The sequence below is a fragment of the Chelon labrosus genome (genome assembly GCF_963514085.1).
Source record: "Chelon labrosus genome assembly, chromosome: 11".
NCBI classification, from domain to species: domain Eukaryota; kingdom Metazoa; phylum Chordata; class Actinopteri; order Mugiliformes; family Mugilidae; genus Chelon; species Chelon labrosus.
In genome coordinates, this window is record NC_140344.1 from 6862586 (window position 1) to 6881336 (window position 18751).

At 42.8% G+C, this 18751-nt stretch overlaps 1 protein-coding gene across 1 annotated transcript; it reads left to right on the forward strand.

The window, feature by feature from the left end:
• Positions 1 to 141: 141 nt before the first annotated feature.
• On the forward strand, positions 142 to 18586 carry hsd17b12a (hydroxysteroid (17-beta) dehydrogenase 12a). Its single transcript, XM_084554976.1, has 11 exons — positions 142 to 436; positions 10223 to 10269; positions 11598 to 11673; positions 13326 to 13433; positions 14449 to 14513; positions 14718 to 14762; positions 15199 to 15233; positions 16043 to 16124; positions 16226 to 16291; positions 16770 to 16919; positions 17188 to 18586. The coding sequence occupies exons 1-11, from the start codon at positions 268 to 270 to the stop codon at positions 17326 to 17328; spliced, it is 984 nt and encodes a 327-aa protein (XP_084411102.1). The 5' UTR covers positions 142 to 267; the 3' UTR covers positions 17329 to 18586.
• Positions 18587 to 18751: the final 165 nt, after the last annotated feature.

Below are 18751 nucleotides of genomic sequence, written 5' to 3' on the forward strand. Positions count from 1 at the left end.
ATGCAAATGCGCCAACCGGCTGGGTTGGTTGGCCGAGGGACAGCCACGACAGCCAGTGAGGAGTAGAGAAGGGCGGTGCAAAGCAGGAGGTGGGCGGTGCACTTTAAATCAGGCTAGACAAGTGTTGGGGGAGTGTGTGTGATGCTACAACCTCCTTATAAAGGGACTCTCTCTCACGTTGTGGCTTGGAAATTAGAGCACATTGCCTAAAATTGAGGTCTCCACATACACACTCTCACACACGCCGAGTCACCAAGAGCCGCTGCCATGAACGTTGAGGAGACGATCTGCAGGGCCGAGACGCCTCTCTTCTGGGTCGGTGCGTTCACTGTGGCCTCCCTGACGCTGTGGTTGCTCTACAAGCTGCTCTCAGGCTTTAGGATCTGGGTCTTGGGAAATGGGCAGCTGCTCTCTCCGAAGCTGGGCAAATGGGCAGGTGAGTTGGGTCGCATCAATTTTCACGCCACCTACACCACATCACGGTCACGAAGAGGGCAGCACAGAAGTAGGCAGGTGGACTCGACGTGCAAACACCAGAATGAGGGTTACTGAGCTCAAACTTCACTTTGGCACAAAGAAAAGCTGCATCCTGATACGGTTTTTTTTTTTTTTTTTTTTTTTTTGTGGCTTAATTCAAGGAGAGGTTTGTGTTGCGTAACAGGCGCAGGTAAGCAGCTGATTGACTCACAAGATAATGGTCCTTATTAGCTCAATTGTGTTGGAGTTTTTTTTTTCCTTTTTTTTTTTTTTTTTCCATCCGCGTCAAACACACAGCACCGTCTGCTGCCAGGGGCTCCAATCAGCGTTTTCACCCACATTTTGGAGCGGTAGGGGGATGCCTCACATTGGTGAGCCAGGAGCCAAATTGCGCAGGCTATGCGCACTTTTCAGAGAGCTGTTTTATGTGGGTGAGCTCTCAGCCAGAGCACTACTGAACCACATTAGCCCATCCGCATGATGTAGGACAAACCCATATGCTTAATTAAAACGTGACCTACATCTAGATCATTTCCATAGCCTTTGACGTATGTCACATTGGAGTGGTTTGTCCATCGTTTTGACACGTGTTAGTAGTCTTTTCTCTTACTTTATTTGTGTATATACAGGTGGCGTTTTAGACATTCTTTTGTGTCGTCGGTTTCTTTCTAGTCATCCGTTCTTGTCACATTACCTTGACCCGTTCCTTTTGTCCTACATGTTGTTTGGTCATTAACTGGATTTGACTTGTGCACTTTTTTATAAAAAATAAATAAATAAAAAAACGTGCTCGGCCGTATGTGAGTGATGTGGCGGTTAGACTTCAGTGTATTTTGATTTTGTGGAGACTAGTCTCATAGGAGTCGCCCTGCCATAGCTTGACCCACTTCTCTAGTCTCCTCTTTGGAGAAGGCTGCTGCGTCTGGAGCTTCTTGCTGCGCAATTTGCCAGGCGCTCTCCTTCGCATCGGGATAGGTCGATATCTTCCTTTCTGTCATCCAAAAGCAAGGCGGATGATGTGAATACCTGTTGTGTTATTTGTGTATACATGTATATATTTATCTAAGCACCATGACGCACTCAACCTTCAAATCAGTGGTTTTATATATATATATATATATATATAAAATGTGTAATTGATGCCCTGTGCGCCATAAGATGGGATGAAATGCATGACGCAGAGGTCGGATGCCTTTAGGAATGACTAATACACGGTTTTTTTGTGATTCTGATGGAATATGCGGAGGAATACCGGTGCACACCGATGAGTCATGTGCTTGTTCATCGCTTTGTCATCCATATAGAAACTGTGATCACCACCTTCTCTCCACCTCCACCATCCTTGGTATCTTTTTCAGATGGGTTACAGCGCTTATCTCGCACGCGTTCATTGATTATTTAGTAGCACGCATGATTCTTTACATTAATTTATTTTCTTGCAGAGTCAGGTTGTGCTGTATTGAACATGGCTCAAGTAACCCCTGAAAGCTGCAGGACTAAGTGTAGAAGAGGCTCTAAACTGTCAGTTTTAAAGATGATTCCTCTTTAATGACTCTAGAGGTGGTGGAAAACGATTACCCAACTTTTCCACGTCATCACATTTTATTCTTCTGTATTCTTATTAATAAGATGTGAAGTTGCATGCCACTCCCTGAAACTGACTGCTGCCACTAGTCTGACGGGTCTGACTGTCCTTTCTAATCACAACGGCTGGGGATAGCAGGAAGGGAACAGGTGTGTGAGTGAGGGTGGGCGTAGATGTGTGCTAAGGATGAGGTGTCCTCCTCAGCTGGTTGTACCAGATGTGCAGGCCGGACCAGTTTAGGTGTGTGATTTTCTCTTGCAGCACACATGCTATACAGGGTGAGACTCCCTGTCTCCACCTTTTACTGTAGGATAGAGGCACCTGTTGCAACATGTTAAAGGCAACTTTCTCTGACTATTGAATAGGCTTGGGCTGTCTTTTTATTTTAACATACTAGTGTGCTTTGAGCAGTGAAGTTGTGATGCGTTTCTGTCATTTAATAATTTTCTTCTACATCAAATCAACTTAGAGTTTACATACTTTTGCATGATGGTTGTTGGTCACTGCCACATGCAGCAACTTTGCGTAGGAAAACACTTGGAAATGTGTCTTCAGTTCAGCATTCTTTTGTTTCAGTGTATAGTTAATGATAATGTGAGCTATTCATCTTTCAAATAATAAAGACAGAATATGGTTTTCAATTCAGCCATAGCAAATCAGTTCTTCAATAGACATTTTTTCTATAAGAATGTGCCGTATTTGATGCCTGTTCTAATCCTTTAATTTTCTTTTTGCAACACATGTGGCTGGTAGAGTAGCACAGGAGGCAACTGGTATTTCCTGGTCTGACAGGTTTGTGTGTGTGCAGGTGATTGAGGTCAAATTTGCAATTTAGCTTTAGACCTTGATCAGATAAGTACTAGGTCGGGTTTGTACCGTATGGCTTTCGGTTCTAGGAGTTTAGAGTTTTTCACGTTGTCTACGCACCGTCTCTGTCTGCCTTGTGCTTAAGCTCTGCAGCTCTCGCATGCAGAGCAGAGCAGGGATTTCTCTGGAGTTCCTCTGCCAGTGACTGGTCTTCCCCTTAGTGGATGGGACTCCTCGTGGCAGAAAGGGAGCACTGCAGCGTGAGTCAAGGCGGCTTCCCCAGCCTTTCTGCTGCACCGTGTTTCCACATGCTCACCCTCCCCACCTCCTGCCAGCCCAAACCCTTGTCTGCAGCTCCGTTTTTCTATTTTTATCAATCTGTAGTGAAGGAGTGGAAGTTCTCTCGAAGACATTTTTTATCAAGAAATACTGTTGGGCTTTTAGCATATTTTGCAAAACTGTGTCAGATTAAAGGAAGATTTCCGCCTATATATATATATATATATATTTTTTTTTTTTCCGCAGTGTGCAGGAATTGGGCTTTCAAAATATATTTAAAAAAAATAATAATAAATTGATGTAGTGCTTTTATTTCCAGTAGAGCATCTTTTCAGTCTGTTACTCCTTGGTTTCCTCTTCTCCATTCCCTCCTCCAGTCTTAGCCCTAAGCATCCCATATTATATAAGGGAGCCAGTGTCTGTCCTGTTGCGTGCGTATAAAGCTCCATTATGGGGAAAGAAATGAGACCAAAGGGAGCTTTTTGCACGGGTGGGGGCAAGAATGATATGACATGTTCCTTCCCCCCTTTGACATTAGAGTTTATTGAGAAAATAGTTCTATTATATAAGATGGATACAGCCGTTCATCAGTACAGCGCAAAGACTTGGTCAACACGTATGCAAGAATTTGGCCGAGGTTTGATTTTTGCTCCAGAAATGAACATTTTGGACGTGCATGTTTGTCAAGACAAGCTGCAGTCGCATCAGAGTTACAGGGCACTGTTAATTCAATTATCTTCTGCCTTTTTTTTTTTTATGAATAGGCATTAGACTTCATTCATGGTAAGGAAAATGCATACATGTGAATGAAATGTATCCCTCTGTGTGTTTGTGTGTGTGTGTGTGTGTGTGTGTGTTTCAACTGAAGCAGGGTCTCTTCTTCATCCTTGTGAATGTGGTTCCCCTTAGTGCTTTGTGTGTATGTGTGTATGTATACATATGTGTGCGTGTGTGTGGGTGGAGAGAAAGTGAACACTGCTGTTCATGTGATGAACACGCTCTGTGACACGTGCTGGAGCCAGGGATGCTGGGTAAAAAAAAAAAAAAAGAGAGACAGAGAGAAAAAATCCTCTGCATCTATCTCATTTCAAGCCTTCAAGCATGTGTGTGCCGGTGTCTGTATCTTATATCTTGCGTTCCACTGAGCATGTTGTTCTCTTCTCCAGTTTGATTTTTGTCACACTGTCCATCCATCCCATGTATTTGTTTGCCCACAACGCCAATTAACTTGTTGGTTATTTTCCTGATAAATAATTTGGTTCATCTATGAAACGTCAAAATATATCCCAAAGTGACATACTCGATTTGGAACCAATTGTCTGAAACACAAGTTTTACTATTAAATTTAAGACAAAAAATGCAAATATTCAGACCTGAAAATATTTCTAGTTGAAGCTCACCAAGTCCCAGGTTAAGCCGCACTCGGTTACTTGACCTTTGACCAGACATTCGACTTAACTGAACATCACACATAACCAAGATAAAGATCAAGTACAATTTGAACATCTGCTCAGTCGTGTTTTCGAGACATGATACTGGACCATCAGCATTTTTGGAGTTCATGGTTTATCACCCCCTGTAAAGTGTTGCCAATAACCGCATTGCTTTGGTTCCAGTCCAACATGCCAGGAAAGCAGTTTGTTCAGTAGTTGGTATCTGTTGACATGTACTTCGAAGTTTTGGACGTCAGCGTTTTTGAGATCAGGCCAAGCAGAAGAATGTTCTGACTTACTGTCGTTACCTAACTGCACTCCTTGAGCCTGACGCATTCAAGGAGTGTAGAGGTTGGAAGTGTTGCACAAGGGGTTCACATAGAAACCAAAAGGGCACAAGTTTTTTAAATCCAAAGCTGTGGTTGCATTTGTAGAGGAACTCCACATTGCTTTTAGTCACCAGTTAGTTATGTCACTAACACGATGAAGTCTTTACAGTCATGCACCGTTGGGGTCTGAGTGCATGCAGGTTGTCATGCCTACCACCAAAGACTCCAGCAGGTGATTTCACTGATTAACACCCCTCCAGCCAAAGGATGGACTAATAAGTAAAATCACATGCTTTGCTTGAAATGAAAACCTCCACACAGTACAGTCTGTTCTTAATAGCACACGGTCGAAGTTTGTTCCGTGCTCGAAAATCACCTTGTCTCTAACCAAAGCAGTTGTGGTGAAGGAAATTGATTTTTAAGCAAGGCATGTGACTGGAGAAGGGAGGGGGACAGGACTGTTTTAGCTCTGTACCCAAATATAGATGTTGGTTCTATCTTGGGCAACTCTGAAGTACATGTTCTCTTTTTCTCTCTCTGTCTCTCACCCAACCTCCCTCCCTCCCTCCCTCCCCTCATCTTCCCCTCTTTCCCGGCCTGATCAAGCTTTATTTCTGTCGACTTTTATATCAACCATGTGACTTTCCTCTCCTGCTATTTAAAGCAGTATGTGTGTGCGTTTGAATGTGGCAGGTGGGCGGATGGAGAATAGGATGTGTGTTTTAGGTGTGGGATGGGGGGGGGGGGGGTTGTCTTTGGATCTTCTGCTGCATCCCTCCCTCCATCTTTTTTTTTTTTTCTTCCTCCCTCTGAGGTAGGAGGGGCTGCTCGTTGATAGGCGAGTTTGGGGTGCGACAGATTACATAACGGTACGTAACAAGAGCGGGGCATACAAGGACCGCAGTCTCTCCTCACTGAGAATCTTAATTGGGGGTGTGGTGGTGGGGAGGGTTATAGGGAGGTTTTTTGCACTAATTTTAGTTCTGCTGCCCATCCCCATCTTTTCATAAACTAAATAAAATAAGCAATCTCACCATCCAAATAACTATGCCAGGTTTCTACATATTTGTGCTTCACCCGTTTACCCTCATCTTGTGTGAGTAAATGATCAGTGCTCTAATATGATATGACCATCCTGACACATTCTTCTACTGCAAGTGTTGATCTAAATCAAAGATTCATCTCTTGTATCAGCAAACAAGAAATATGTGGTTATCCTGCCCATCAGATCTTCTGGGGGTTTTTTTGGTTTTTTTTTCCCAGCATGCAGTGCTCATGCAGCAGCAGCCTGGCTGTTGTGGCGATGATGGTGGGGGATCTTGTTGGTATTCAGGTGTTGCGGCAGGCAGGCAAGCAGGCAGCTCCCAGACGAGGCAGTGCAGGCGCTGCTATTTTTACTCCTCCTGCTGCTTTTTTTAGACCCTCGGAATAGTGAGCAGGCAGCGGCAGGGGCTGCTCCAATGCTGAGGAGGGAGGAAAGGAGGGAGGGAGACAGAAAAGGCTGGGGGATGTCAATACCTCTGGACGTGATGTGCAGCACTAAGCGCAGCAGAGCTGCAGTGCAAATGCGCCCCCGTCAGGGCGCCTCGGAGCCAGCATAGTGGACCAGTTTTCTCAGAGGTGTTGGAATGGGGGGAAGCTGGGTACAGAGCAGTGTTGCTAGGATGAATGAGAGGCAGCAGTGCACACTTCCCCTCTGGAAACACACACATACATTCATGGATTCACACACTCATCTTTCAACGGCCTCTACAAAATCTTTTTTTTTTTTTTTTTGGCACACATCACTTTCATACATGATTGCCCCATCAACACACATTCACCAGTTTGAGAGCGTCAGTGCTGCTGTCACTCACGTGGTTGCTTGCGTAGGCTCTTCTTTGTTACATTATATCTGTGTGTCACTGATGTAATGCTGCTCACGTGAGGGGAATTATGTCGTGCTGGGAGCACTGGGACATGTGCGTGTGTGTGACGGAACTGAACAATGGCATTTGTGGACATTGTGTTCTGCAAAATCCATAAATTATAACAGGTTAGTCTCAACCCAGAACATTTTCTTTTTTTCTTGTATCTGTGGCAAACTCAAAAAAACACAAAAAGAATTGTCCTAAGACTTGAGAAGGACTCACTGTAGCCCACTGTGATAGCCCCCATCACGCACACAAACACACACTTGACTCTCACTCAGCCCCTAGACAATGTTTATTGAGAAAATGGTACTATTATATAAAGGGTGGGAGGAGTGTAGTCATTCACAAGTACAGCACGAGGATGCGGGGAGTGCATTAGGGGTATTACGCCTGAGGAAGAGGGAAGGGGGAGGTTGTTTGCTTAATGCACAAAATGCAGAAACATCAGAAATCAAAGTGGTGTCCTTAAAGAAGTATGTTGTGATAAAACGATTTCAGAGTTCGTATACTTTTTTCTTTTTTTCTCTCCCACTTTTTTCATACCCTCAACACAATCCTCTTTACGTACATCAGTTATGCACTCTTCCTTAATTGAAATTTGCTCTGCTGAAGCACTTTTGTTCACTTTTTGTTGCCGTCACCTCTTTTAAAACAAGTTAATAGACAGTCTTTGTAGTCCCTAAATAGTATATTTTTACCTTACATTTCAAATACATTGAGACCACGTTAAAAGACTGATACTCTTTAATTATGTTTTGCCCTTTTGCCTTGTACAAATGAATTTAAAGAGGATGTCCACACAGACGAAACTGGACCCCGACTGGTTTACAGCAACACTTATTCAATTGACTCAAACCTGCAGAGCTGCAATTTTCCTCTTGACAAGCAGGCTCATAAATGAAGCCCAAAAGCTAAAATACTTCCTTTGCATTCCCCAATTGCATGTCATGTACGTACCAAAATGTGCATCTGAGATGTAACATACAGATAAGATAAACGTAGTTCTTGCCATACTTGATACATTCTTTCATGCTGTCCTCTTTCAGGTTAAAGTTCAAACCGTGATGCTGTACGTGCTTTTTGGTGCATTCTTGACGCGTGACTGCATGCAGGTGCAGTTTGTCTGCGCCCGAAACTCGTGGGATAAATCGGTTGTCCCATGTGATGGGAACGTGTTTGGTGCACTGATGCTTCTCGTTGCATTTTTCTTTTCTACTTCTTGGTTTCAGCTGCTTGTCTTAACAGTCCACGTTAAAAATCATAAGTCATCAAGCCCTGACTGACGGCTTGTCAGTCAGGGCTTGATGATGATACGAGGTTTACCCTTCGCAAACTTCCTAACTCTGAGAGATCTAAGCGGTTTCACGCTCATCTCCACTGTAATTCTGTTCATTGTACTTCTTGAACAAGACTTGCATGAAAGCTGTCTGAAAAGATGCAGATTACATTGTTGGAAATATGAAGTGTTTGCATACCATCTATCACATGCAGCGTACCCGGTTTTATGGATTTGTGTTAAGTATGAACTCTATAGCTAATAAAACAAAACCTATCCATTTCATATCGTGAGACTAGTACGAAAAGAAAATTCTATGTCGATGGGGCTGCCTCCCACCCCCCAGCCATTTTACTTTGCAGCGACTGTAGCCTCTCCATGCCTCTCTTTGCCCCCACCTGCATCTGCACCGAGAGCCTGGTTTGGTACAGCCCGTGCCCATTGAGGCTTTTCTGCCGCGGAGCATTTCATTCTTAACACGGGGGAGGTTTAAAAATAACCAGGGATTCTGCTCTCTTTTCACTTTTGACTTTGTGCTACTCGCTCTCACTCCTCTGCTCTCATTCACTCGCTTGTTCTTCTCCTCCCCACCTCTCCCCTCCACCGCGATCTCTATTCCGTGTCTTTCTCCTTCACTCATTCGTTCTCTTGCTTCGCTCCAGTTCTATTTTTAGCCGCCCCTAGGATCCCTCCTCGCTCCCCCTGTCTCCCCCACCCTCCCTACCCCACTTCTCCCTCCTCCTTTCTCCTGCTCCATGTTCGTCATCACTCCCTCCCCTCTGCGTCCCCTCTCTCATCTTGTCTCTTTTTCCAGCTCTTTGCCAGAGAATGTCCTCTACCTCTATTAATCTTTCATCAAGCCTTGCTTATATATTCATGATTCACAACTGTGTATATGCGTTAATAATCGCTAGCATCCTTAATCCCCCCTTCACCACCACATTCTTTTTGTGCATGTGCATTATGTTCATTTCTGTACCTCCCTTCTTCTGTCTTTCATCCCTTCCTCCTTTCATCCATCCTTTCTCCCCACAAACCTCCGTCAGTCAAGCAGGGGCTGGGGTTGATGGGCAGTGAAGGTTTAAAAATAGCCCTGTTTGCTTGACAAGGTGAGGAGAACTCTGAACACAAGAAGAACATCAGCTCCTTTCTCTGCCTCTGTCTCCTCACGCCTCAGCCTCTTTACCATCTTTATGTTGTGCTTTTGCGTAATATTTCCTTTGCTTTTGCCAAATTGGTCTTCTGATTTGCCAGCGTCTGATTCAAACTTGCCTCTGAGATTGAGATTTGTCCGTATGCTAAAGTGATAAGTGATTCAAGGCTGCATTCATGTGCAGAAACTGTATATTGTTTTACATCACAGGAGCTCTCAGTGAGGTATCAGTGGGTGTTGAGAGCTTTGTCATTCCTATACCATCTTCTGTCTTTGTGCTGCTTTAATCATTTCCATTTTATCTCCACCTCTATATAATCTGTCCCCTCTATTGTCTTTCAAGCTCATTCTTGGTGGTTCGTCTCTAATCTATACCGTCATGGGTTGTATTATTTGCATCTCTCCTCACTTTTGGATAAGACGCTGACAGTGTGTGCATTCTCAAAGCACACACAAAAGAAATGTTATTTGACTGATGAAAGAGCTGCTGTCGTAGAGCTTGGGAAGAAGCCCTTACTAAAAAGCAGGTGAATACCGTTGTGGGGTGTGTCCGCCAGCAGATTTGCTTTGCCTGCACTCTCTGTCACCCTGGCTTCCCTCCATGTTGACGCTTTGAGCTATATTGACGACAGCCGCGAGCGCCGAAACCTGACATGGACACGTGTCATAGGTTTCTGAACGAAGATTAAATTTGTGTGCACATTCTGACATGCAAACGACATGTGGTCATTGCAAATTGCGGAGATAATAGAAATATTGCCAATTACATGGAGTCAGTGAGTCTTCAATGATGGTGTTAATATAGCATGGCTAGACTATCTAGAATGTGTCTGATTGCAAACACGAGATAATCCTTTAATTTATTCCTCATTATTTGAATGGAATTTAACTTGACCCCTGCCTTGCTGTGAGTTTACGTGTATCAAGAGAACCTATACTGACCTTTCTTCTTCTTTCTGTTTCTCTCCAGTTGTGACAGGAGCCACGGACGGAATCGGGAAATCCTATGCGGAGGAGGTGAGGCTCCTGGACCCTTATTTATTTCATTTCTTTCAGGGAAAAGCTATGACTCATTCACATACACACACACACCATGTTCACTCATAGGCCACGTTAGGGGAGCTCTTACAGGCCTATTAACGTGTACAAGAGTACTCGCACACATATACAGTATACACACACACACACACTCTTCAGGGCAGGCTTACCAACAAGAGCTCATACAGAGGTAACAAGCACACGTTGAATAGGGGCTACCCTGCCACGTGTTTGGCCCATACCAGTGTGGGCGTACTGGCTGTATAATATAGTCATGTAAGGCCATTGACTCATGCGGTTGCCGTTGGTGCTACAGCGGGGCGACCTGCTCGTCACGCACTGGTACGCCACCATTTTATCAAGCGTATCCGTGCTGGATTTTAAGGGAATGTTGAGGTACTTGCAGAAACAATCAAAACACCAAAACTGCTGCTTTCACGTAGATGAATGTCATTTCAAATAACCTGTTACACGTGTTCAGTTTTAGTCCCTATGCCCATGAATAGCTCACATACTCAAGACCAAACCTGGCTGAAATCATGTTGACTGAGCTGTTGGGAACAGGGGCAAAAACTTCAGTGAAATGCAGCATTCATTTTGACTTGTCACTGAAGGGAAAGCACAGGTGGAATTAACACCCAGTAAGCCATGGCGCTAAACCGGTATGTACAGAAGCTGGACTCTGCAGTGCGACGTAGCCATCATAGTTACACACACCTTTTCCCTACTGTGAAGTCAAAATGTCTCCCATCTGATCTGGATCACCACAGTCCTAACAAAAGCCTTTCCTACTCTTGTTTCCTTACTCAAAGTTGTCTCTTCTGGAAGCACGTTTCCACCAAGCAAAAATGTTAAGTGATCAGTTTGTGTTATGGATACAGTTTGGAGGATATGCAACTGTATATTTTCCAACTATTTGATCCACACTCAAACTGTACTGTATGTGTAGAAAGCAACTTAACTCCTATACTAGCTTTACCAAGTAGTAAATCCGTTTTTGCTGTCGACATCTGTGGGTCTCTGGGCAATGATATCTCCTCTCTTTGTCACCCATGTTTGCCAACTCTTTATGCAATGTTATCGATAGTAAAAGACAGCAAAATGAAATAGTTTGCCATCCTTTGACAAGTCAGCAGCGTTCATACATGTGTAACTGCAGTGAGCTCCCTAATGAAGGATATATGTCCCCATCAAGCAACAGAAAATTTGCACAGGAGAGCAGCTCCTTTACTGTATGTGTCATTTATTTGTGGTTAAATCTGTGCATCTGTTAACGTTTTGTTTTTGTTTGTTTTTTTACTTTCCAGCTGGCTCGTCGAGGATTTGCCCTAATGTTGATCAGCCGTTCCCAGGACAAGCTTGATGACGTTGCCAACTTACTTCGTAAGTGTGTATGAATGTGTGTGTGTGTGTGTGTGTTCATCTCCACAACATCATGGAAACCTGTTTGGGGTTGAGAGCGCAGTGAGTGGGTTGATGAGGATGTGACTATGGGCAGACAGTGACGTACCACCTATCAGCCGTCTGCTCCAGGGTTTTGAAGTCCTCGATAAAGGGGAATATGTTCAGCACAAGGAGTTTCCATATGGTCAAATGAGAAAGAGGAGTTTAGCGTTGTGTTTCATTATTGACAAAGTTGTATATGTATTTGTTTTGAACGTGTCATTATGTGAGTGGTTTCACTATTAAGTTTGGAATTCCTGTTTTTCACGCTCTTGTGCATCCTGCTAAGTTGAGCCTTCATTCAGTTAGAATGCTGCTGAGTTGGAAACATGAAGCCAACAAAGCAGGCTGTGTTTTACTTCGTCACTGTTGGTAAGGAGAAAAACAGATTACATTTCTGGCCTTGTTAAAAAAAAATGTGTGGCTCAACCTGTTTCTCCTGTGTTAATAGAAACAGACCAGGCCTTTCTTATTCAAGACTACGAGTGGTAAATGAGCGTCCACATGAAAGGAGAAACTTTTGTCCTCCTCCATGCTGGCTCGTCTCCAGATTTTAACACAGACTGAATGGCGAGTGTCCCCCCTCCTTCTGTTAATAGTGCCCTCTCCCTGACTCGCTCTCTTTCCATCTGTCTGTGACGTCTCCCACAGCGCAATTTCCCCTGTCGTGCTTCAAGTCCACAGAGGGGGCTGATGGGTAGTCACGAGCAGGGTGCGGCGTGCCAAACTCTGGCACTCCTCCCTCACGATTAGTCTGGCAAAACCACAGTGCTTACCATGTAACAGGCAACCCACCCTGTCCCACCTTTAATTCGAATGTTTCTCTCTTTGTGTCTTGATCGCACCTACCGTCTGCGCCAGATTACTGCCACAGTTTAGTAACCTCAGACTTAATATTTCTACTTTTTCACCACCATGTCACCAGCTGCTTTTATCATTTTCTTCTGCTCAACAGCAGTTATCGTGAAAAATTCCAAGGATGCTCCAACCCTTAACTTGTTTTTATTTCATTGTAATCATTCTACCTCACATCCCTGTCAGGTTCCCCCTCTTTTTTTTATCTCGTGTCAAGTCTAACTGAGGTCACTGACACACTACTGGTCTCTGCTGAGGCACATCCCAGGAATTTTCCTCTTATAACTCCCTCGGCCACCTAAACAAGTCTTTGGACAATAAATTCTAATTGCAGCAGGCGCGTCAAACATGACGAGGGAGTGGAGGGAAGGAAGGAGGGAGGGAGGGGGGAGAAGACCCTTCTGCTGGTTTGTTGGTACGCAGTGCCCTCTTCAGTTGGAGTGCGACAGTGTCTGGTTTCACGCTCTGTTCCTTTTGAGCAGATTCAAGGTTTTTGAAACACAGGATTGCTCTGCTGTTGGGACATGTAATCAGCTCAGTGCTAGATGATATGGATGTGTGGTGTAAAAGCATCAGCCACTAGGAAGAGTGATCTTGACCATGCATCCTTCTTGGCTTTGATGTAGTTGGCACTACAGTGTAACTTTTTCTGCTCTTTAAAACATTCTTATTGCTAATTTCCATTCCTACATATCATTGTGGCTATAACTAATGCATACTTGCTTTGTCCTTCACAGAGGAGCAGTATAAAGTGGAGACCAAGACTATTGCTGTTGACTTTGGCAAGGCAGACATCTATCCTAAGATCGAGGCGGGGCTGGCTGGTCTGGAGATCGGTGTTCTTGGTAAGAGCTGATTTTTGCAACGTTTCTGTCTGTTTGGTTGTTGATGACAGAACTGTCTCTAGATTTCTGCCAGGGACGATACAGGCACAGTCTACATGTCAACTTATTCTTGAATTTAGTGTAGTAAACTAATGTATTTTAAAGAGGCATGGCAGGTGAAGACCTTACCCAAAGAGACTATAAGGCCACTTGAACAAAAAACACTTGACACTCCTTTACAGTGTGCGTTCAGGCTGGATGAAATACTACGTGTTTGCAGCTTTTGGTGAGATGTTCCTAGAAAAATGAGGACTGTTAAAGCTGTATTTATAGAAATACAGAAATATAGATATATAAACATAATTCACAGGGCTGAAGGGTTGCCCTTAGCTGTAAAACGTTGCACATGTAGATTAGACTTTGGTCGGCAGACTTCTTTTGGAGTTTACAATTAAATATCTGTGTGTTGTCCTAAATGTACAACTCTGGTAGAAAAGTAATGTGCTGTGACACCTCCTGATTCCTCTGAAAAGTACTGGCTTTGGATCCTTCTCAACCTTTCTTCTGTAGACACTTCAAGTGACGTCTTTTTTTTTTTTTTTTTTTCCACTGCCAAGTTGGTCATTAGCCCTGACTGGTTGTTTCTAAGTTCCTTGTTGTGGCTACCATCACGGTACATAGTGACGACAGCCTAACCAACCTATCAAGTCTCTACATCTCATCGTGTCTCAGCTGTTTTTGTCCTGAAAACATTTGTTATGCCATGTGTTCAGAGATGCACTAAAATGTCAGCTGCTGATTTCATTTTTAGATGTTTCATGATGTACTTTTTGGCTGTGCATTTAAGGAACTCTTTGTCCTTTTTTATGATAACAGTTGTGCTCTACTGGTTGCAAGGTGTGGCTGTGTCTAGTGTGGAAGATATGTTGGCTTGTTTGCTTTTGCTGCCACCTTGTGGCAGATATTTGAGAGAGCTCAGTGTTACTTTATAAAAACAGTAGAGTAATTGCTCTTCTTCTTTGTTTGTCTTCAACAGTTAACAATGTCGGCGTGTCGTACCCCTACCCTGAGTACTATCTTCACATTCCTGATCTGGACAATGTGAGTAATCTTTACTTGTAGATGGCTGCTTGTTTTCTGTTACTGAAGTAGAGACCCCATCGAAACATAATAAAAAGTTTTGTCCTTATAGCATCAGTGTACCATTGTTGTGCTTCTTATTATGCTTTTACGTGATACATCTGCTCTATATATATCAAATCTTGTACATAAGTTTTTATGTGACTGATTTTTTCTGCGTTTCAGTTCATCACAAATATGATCAATGTCAACATGACCTCCGTGTGCCAGGTGAGTTGATCTCTATCTGGAATGACTCCTCATACTTTAACTCTCCTTTAAATACACCTGGCCTGAGTGATTGCACCCTACATATTTCTGTTAGGCCCCAGTTGTTTGTTTAAAGCTGATCCATATGTCACTTTCCCCCCTTTCTGTTGTTTTCGTCTTCTTTTTCCTTCTCTTCTTCTGCTGTTCCTACCATGGTACCTGCAGTGTCTCAGTTGTTCCCAAAGCAACGGTGGACTACACCAACGCTGTCTGTACATGCCACCCACGCAACTCTCTCTCTCCTCTGGTCTCTGCCTCTCTCTCCCTCCTACTTTTAGTCTTGTTTTATTTTTTAAATAAAAGTCTCTCCTCTGTTTTCTCTTGTCTCCTTGTTTTCCCTCCATGAGTTGTGTTTGTGTGATTATTGTTTACTGAGCAAGTGTTATTGTTCTTTCAGATGACCCGCCTTGTGCTGCCCAGAATGACTGAGAGGTGAGTTAAATGATAGGCTTCCATGTTTTGCGACATGACTGCAGTCAAATATCAGTGTAGTGAATGACAGACTGTGGCACAAAGCTAAACGGGGTATCAAACAAAAGCCACATTTGGGAGGTGACACTTAGGAAAGGTGACTCTTTTATGGAGAAGTGGGACAAGAAATCCTCACTGAGCCATTTCCATCACTGCATCTTTTTCCCCTCTCCTCCTTTGTTCGCAATGCTGACAAGCTTTCAATTCACACAAAGTGTTCTTCCCACCCCATTGGCTGCTCCGCTCCCATGTGATTCCTGCTGGCCAATAGCAGCAGAGGCACATTTGGTGCCGTGTGAGGCTGGAGCGTCTCCACTACATCACTGCAGCAACAGGCTGCCATGGCAACGCACACGGGCACCACCACACTGTTTTGGTGTGTGTGCAGTATCACTTTGTGTGTATTTGTCAGTGTGTTAAATGTATGATGACACAGGCACTGGTCTGGAAAATCATTTAAAGTTTGTGGATGTGATGGGAAATAAAAATAGGACCTAAAACACTTATGCACTGTTCTGCGATCAGTGCTCGGGGAAAACCTTGTGATGCAGAGTTGTGTTGTTATGGCAGCAGCGTTGAAACTGAGGATTTCACCAGGCTTTTCTGAAGTGGAAAAATTCCAAGTACAAGTGAAACCTCTGAAACATAATTTTGATGATTAAGTCCTGAAACTTCATTAATCCAACTAAAAGTCACTCAAAGTGTTCCTGTGGTGTCAGCTTTGCCTCACAGACAAAAAAAAAGTTCTTCATCTACATTGTTTTTCTCAGATCCAAAGGTGTCATCCTCAACATCTCCTCTGCCAGTGGCATGTACCCTGTCCCTCTGCTTACAGTCTACTCTGCAACCAAGGTATGTGTAATATCTGGATGTGATTTACTTGCAAACAAGCAACAATTCCTCCTGGAAACTAATTTTATCAAATGTTAAATCTTTTATCTTTCTCTGTGTAGGCCTTTGTGGATTTCTTCTCCCGTGGCCTTCAGGAGGAGTACAGGCGTCAGGGCATCATCATCCAGGTGAGTTGGGGGTTTGTCTGGTGGGGAATTTATGTATTTATTTTTTTTCCAGCTGCTGCACATGATAAATGAAACCAGAAGAAGCAAACAACTTTACAACATTGCTTCCCTAGCCTAACTTTGAGAGATGATAACATAAATCAGAGTCTAATTCGGTTACAGTAAGTGTGTGGAGTTGTGGAATTTAACTATGTCTTTCTGCTTCTTGGCTCACTTTCCAATTTAATTTATAGAAAATTACAAAATCTAATTTTAACCAAACCTCCTTGAAGGCCACTGAAATGGATGTGTTCTCTTTTAGTGACCCAGTGCAATTATTATGTGCCACCTTGTGGTCAAAGTATGTGAGAGCTTCAGTTTAAACCCAGAGTGTGTTCTTACCTCATAGCTAGTTTGTAGCAACGTCTTTATGTACTGTGTGCTTTTTGCATTTTTTTTTTTTTTAAATTATCTCCTATGTTCCTTTGTCTTTCTGCAGAGTGTGCTGCCCTTCTTTGTTGTCACTAAAATGACTCGTATCAGGAAGCCCACCCTGGACAAGCCCACCCCAGAGCGCTATGTGGCAGCTGAGCTCAGCACTGTGGGTCTGCAGAGCCAGACCAATGGCTATTTCCCACATGCCGTCATGGTAAAACCCCAAATACAAAAATTTATATTGTCAATAATATTGTTGCTCTAATGTGAAACAAAACTACCTTGCTCATTAGTTAATTTTCAATACCCCTGAGGACTTTCAATAAAATGTGTACATATAGTATAGTACCTGTTTGTATTTTGTCTTGATATGAAAAGTGGATTTGACCAAATGTTTTATTTATTAGGTTTCACTGAAAAGATAAATGAAAAGGTACAAATTTAAATGTATGCACTGTTGTCATTTGTTTCTTTGATCATAGGGCTGGGTGACCACCAAGCTGGTGCCGAGCAGAATTGTCATCTTCCTGGGAGCCAGAATGAACCGTCTGCAGCGTACCGGATACCTGCACAGGAGGAGGCTGAGGGAGCAGAAGAATGGGGCCAATTTGAAGACTGACTAGGAGGATGGTTGACTATGGTGCCGATGATTGCTCAGCTTTGACCCAGAGCAGCATTTGAGGAAGAAAGAGATTGTGTATTTGTAGGATTGATCCTCCGGGCCTACCTTAGATTTCACCTCTGTGCCTTTTAGTTAATATACACATCAGAGCATGTGTGCTGACTTTGTGTTTAAAACTACAACCAAGGTTATTTGTCTGGGTAGAAGTGACCAAAGAAGGCAGGAGGTGATATGAAAAGGAAATGCTGCTCTTGGCAAAGGACAATAATATTTTTTTGCCTCTGACACTGATGATGGAAATAATGACCAAAAAAAGAGTGATTTGTTAACCCTGCTGTTATAAGCAGTGGAAAATGGTGGCGGGTATCTTTTTTTACATATTATGTATAATTATTTATTTTATATTTGTATGAACACACGAGCCGAAACCTGTCCTGTTTACAAACCAGAGACATTTAATAATAGCAATATCTGCTTTCTATCATGCCAGTTTACTTGCTCGTCATGCATTTGGTCTTTCTTCTGCCTTCTCTATGATATTACATGTTTACAATATGATTAAAATGACACTTTGGGGTGGGTTGCTGTTGCACCAATGTATCACTTCTAAGCCAATCTTTGCCTTAGTTGTGAAGTGCTTTTCTCCTGGCACCAATGCTAGAAATTGTCAGTTTCAGTCAAAGGGTACTTGGTGATTTCATTTACTGTGATTGGTGTTATTAACTGGTGCTACATCCATGTGAACTGTTCATTTGCTAATTTCTGACTCCTCCAATCACAATGCCTTTAATTTTTTTTTCCCTGTGTGTTTTGAGAGGATTCCACAGATATGGTCAATAATCTCAGATAAAGTTGAAACAAAGATTTTATATCACCAGCTATGTTTAATTGTATTGTATAATTATTTGCTGACTGATTCACAAACCACCAACTATTTGCTGTATAAAAGGAGGAAGTGCTCCTCTATAGTTGGTTCCCAAATCAGTACCCTGCATGCCACGATCTGACCTGTGCTAAACGGTTTAGTGAATGCTTTTATATCCTTGGAAATAAATAGTGTATTTTACATGTAGCAATTCAAATTGTGTTCATCCAGCTGATGGCAACTTGTGTTTTCTACTCTTTGTTAATAAAAAAAAATATATATATATATAGCAGAGTGTGCTGTGTTTTGTCTTGTGATTGATTATCTTTTTATTTAATTTTTATTAATTTTTTTTACAGATACAAAATTTAAGTTGGAATGTGATTTTTCTCAAAATCGCAAACAATATCTGGACAACAGCTGAAGACGTGTTAAGATTCACAAATTCTCAATAAGAAATTGTAAAAGTATGTACTGTCTAGATTGTTCTTAATTTATTTAAGTGAAAGTATGTAATCAGTAAAATGTATTTCATATTCAAAGCGATAAATCAAATGAC

What these genes read in the sequence shown, in the direction of transcription:
- hsd17b12a (XM_084554976.1), top strand. Translation starts at nt 268, where the DNA reads ATGAACGTTGAGGAGACGATCTGCAGGGCCGAGACGCCTCTCTTCTGG. An exon ending in CAGTCTACTCTGCAACCAAG is followed by an intron (nt 16,125 to 16,225) that starts GTATGTGTAATA and finishes TTCTCTGTGTAG; the next exon opens with GCCTTTGTGGATTTCTTCTC. An exon ending in ATTTCCCACATGCCGTCATG is followed by an intron (nt 16,920 to 17,187) that starts GTAAAACCCCAA and finishes CTTTGATCATAG; the next exon opens with GGCTGGGTGACCACCAAGCT.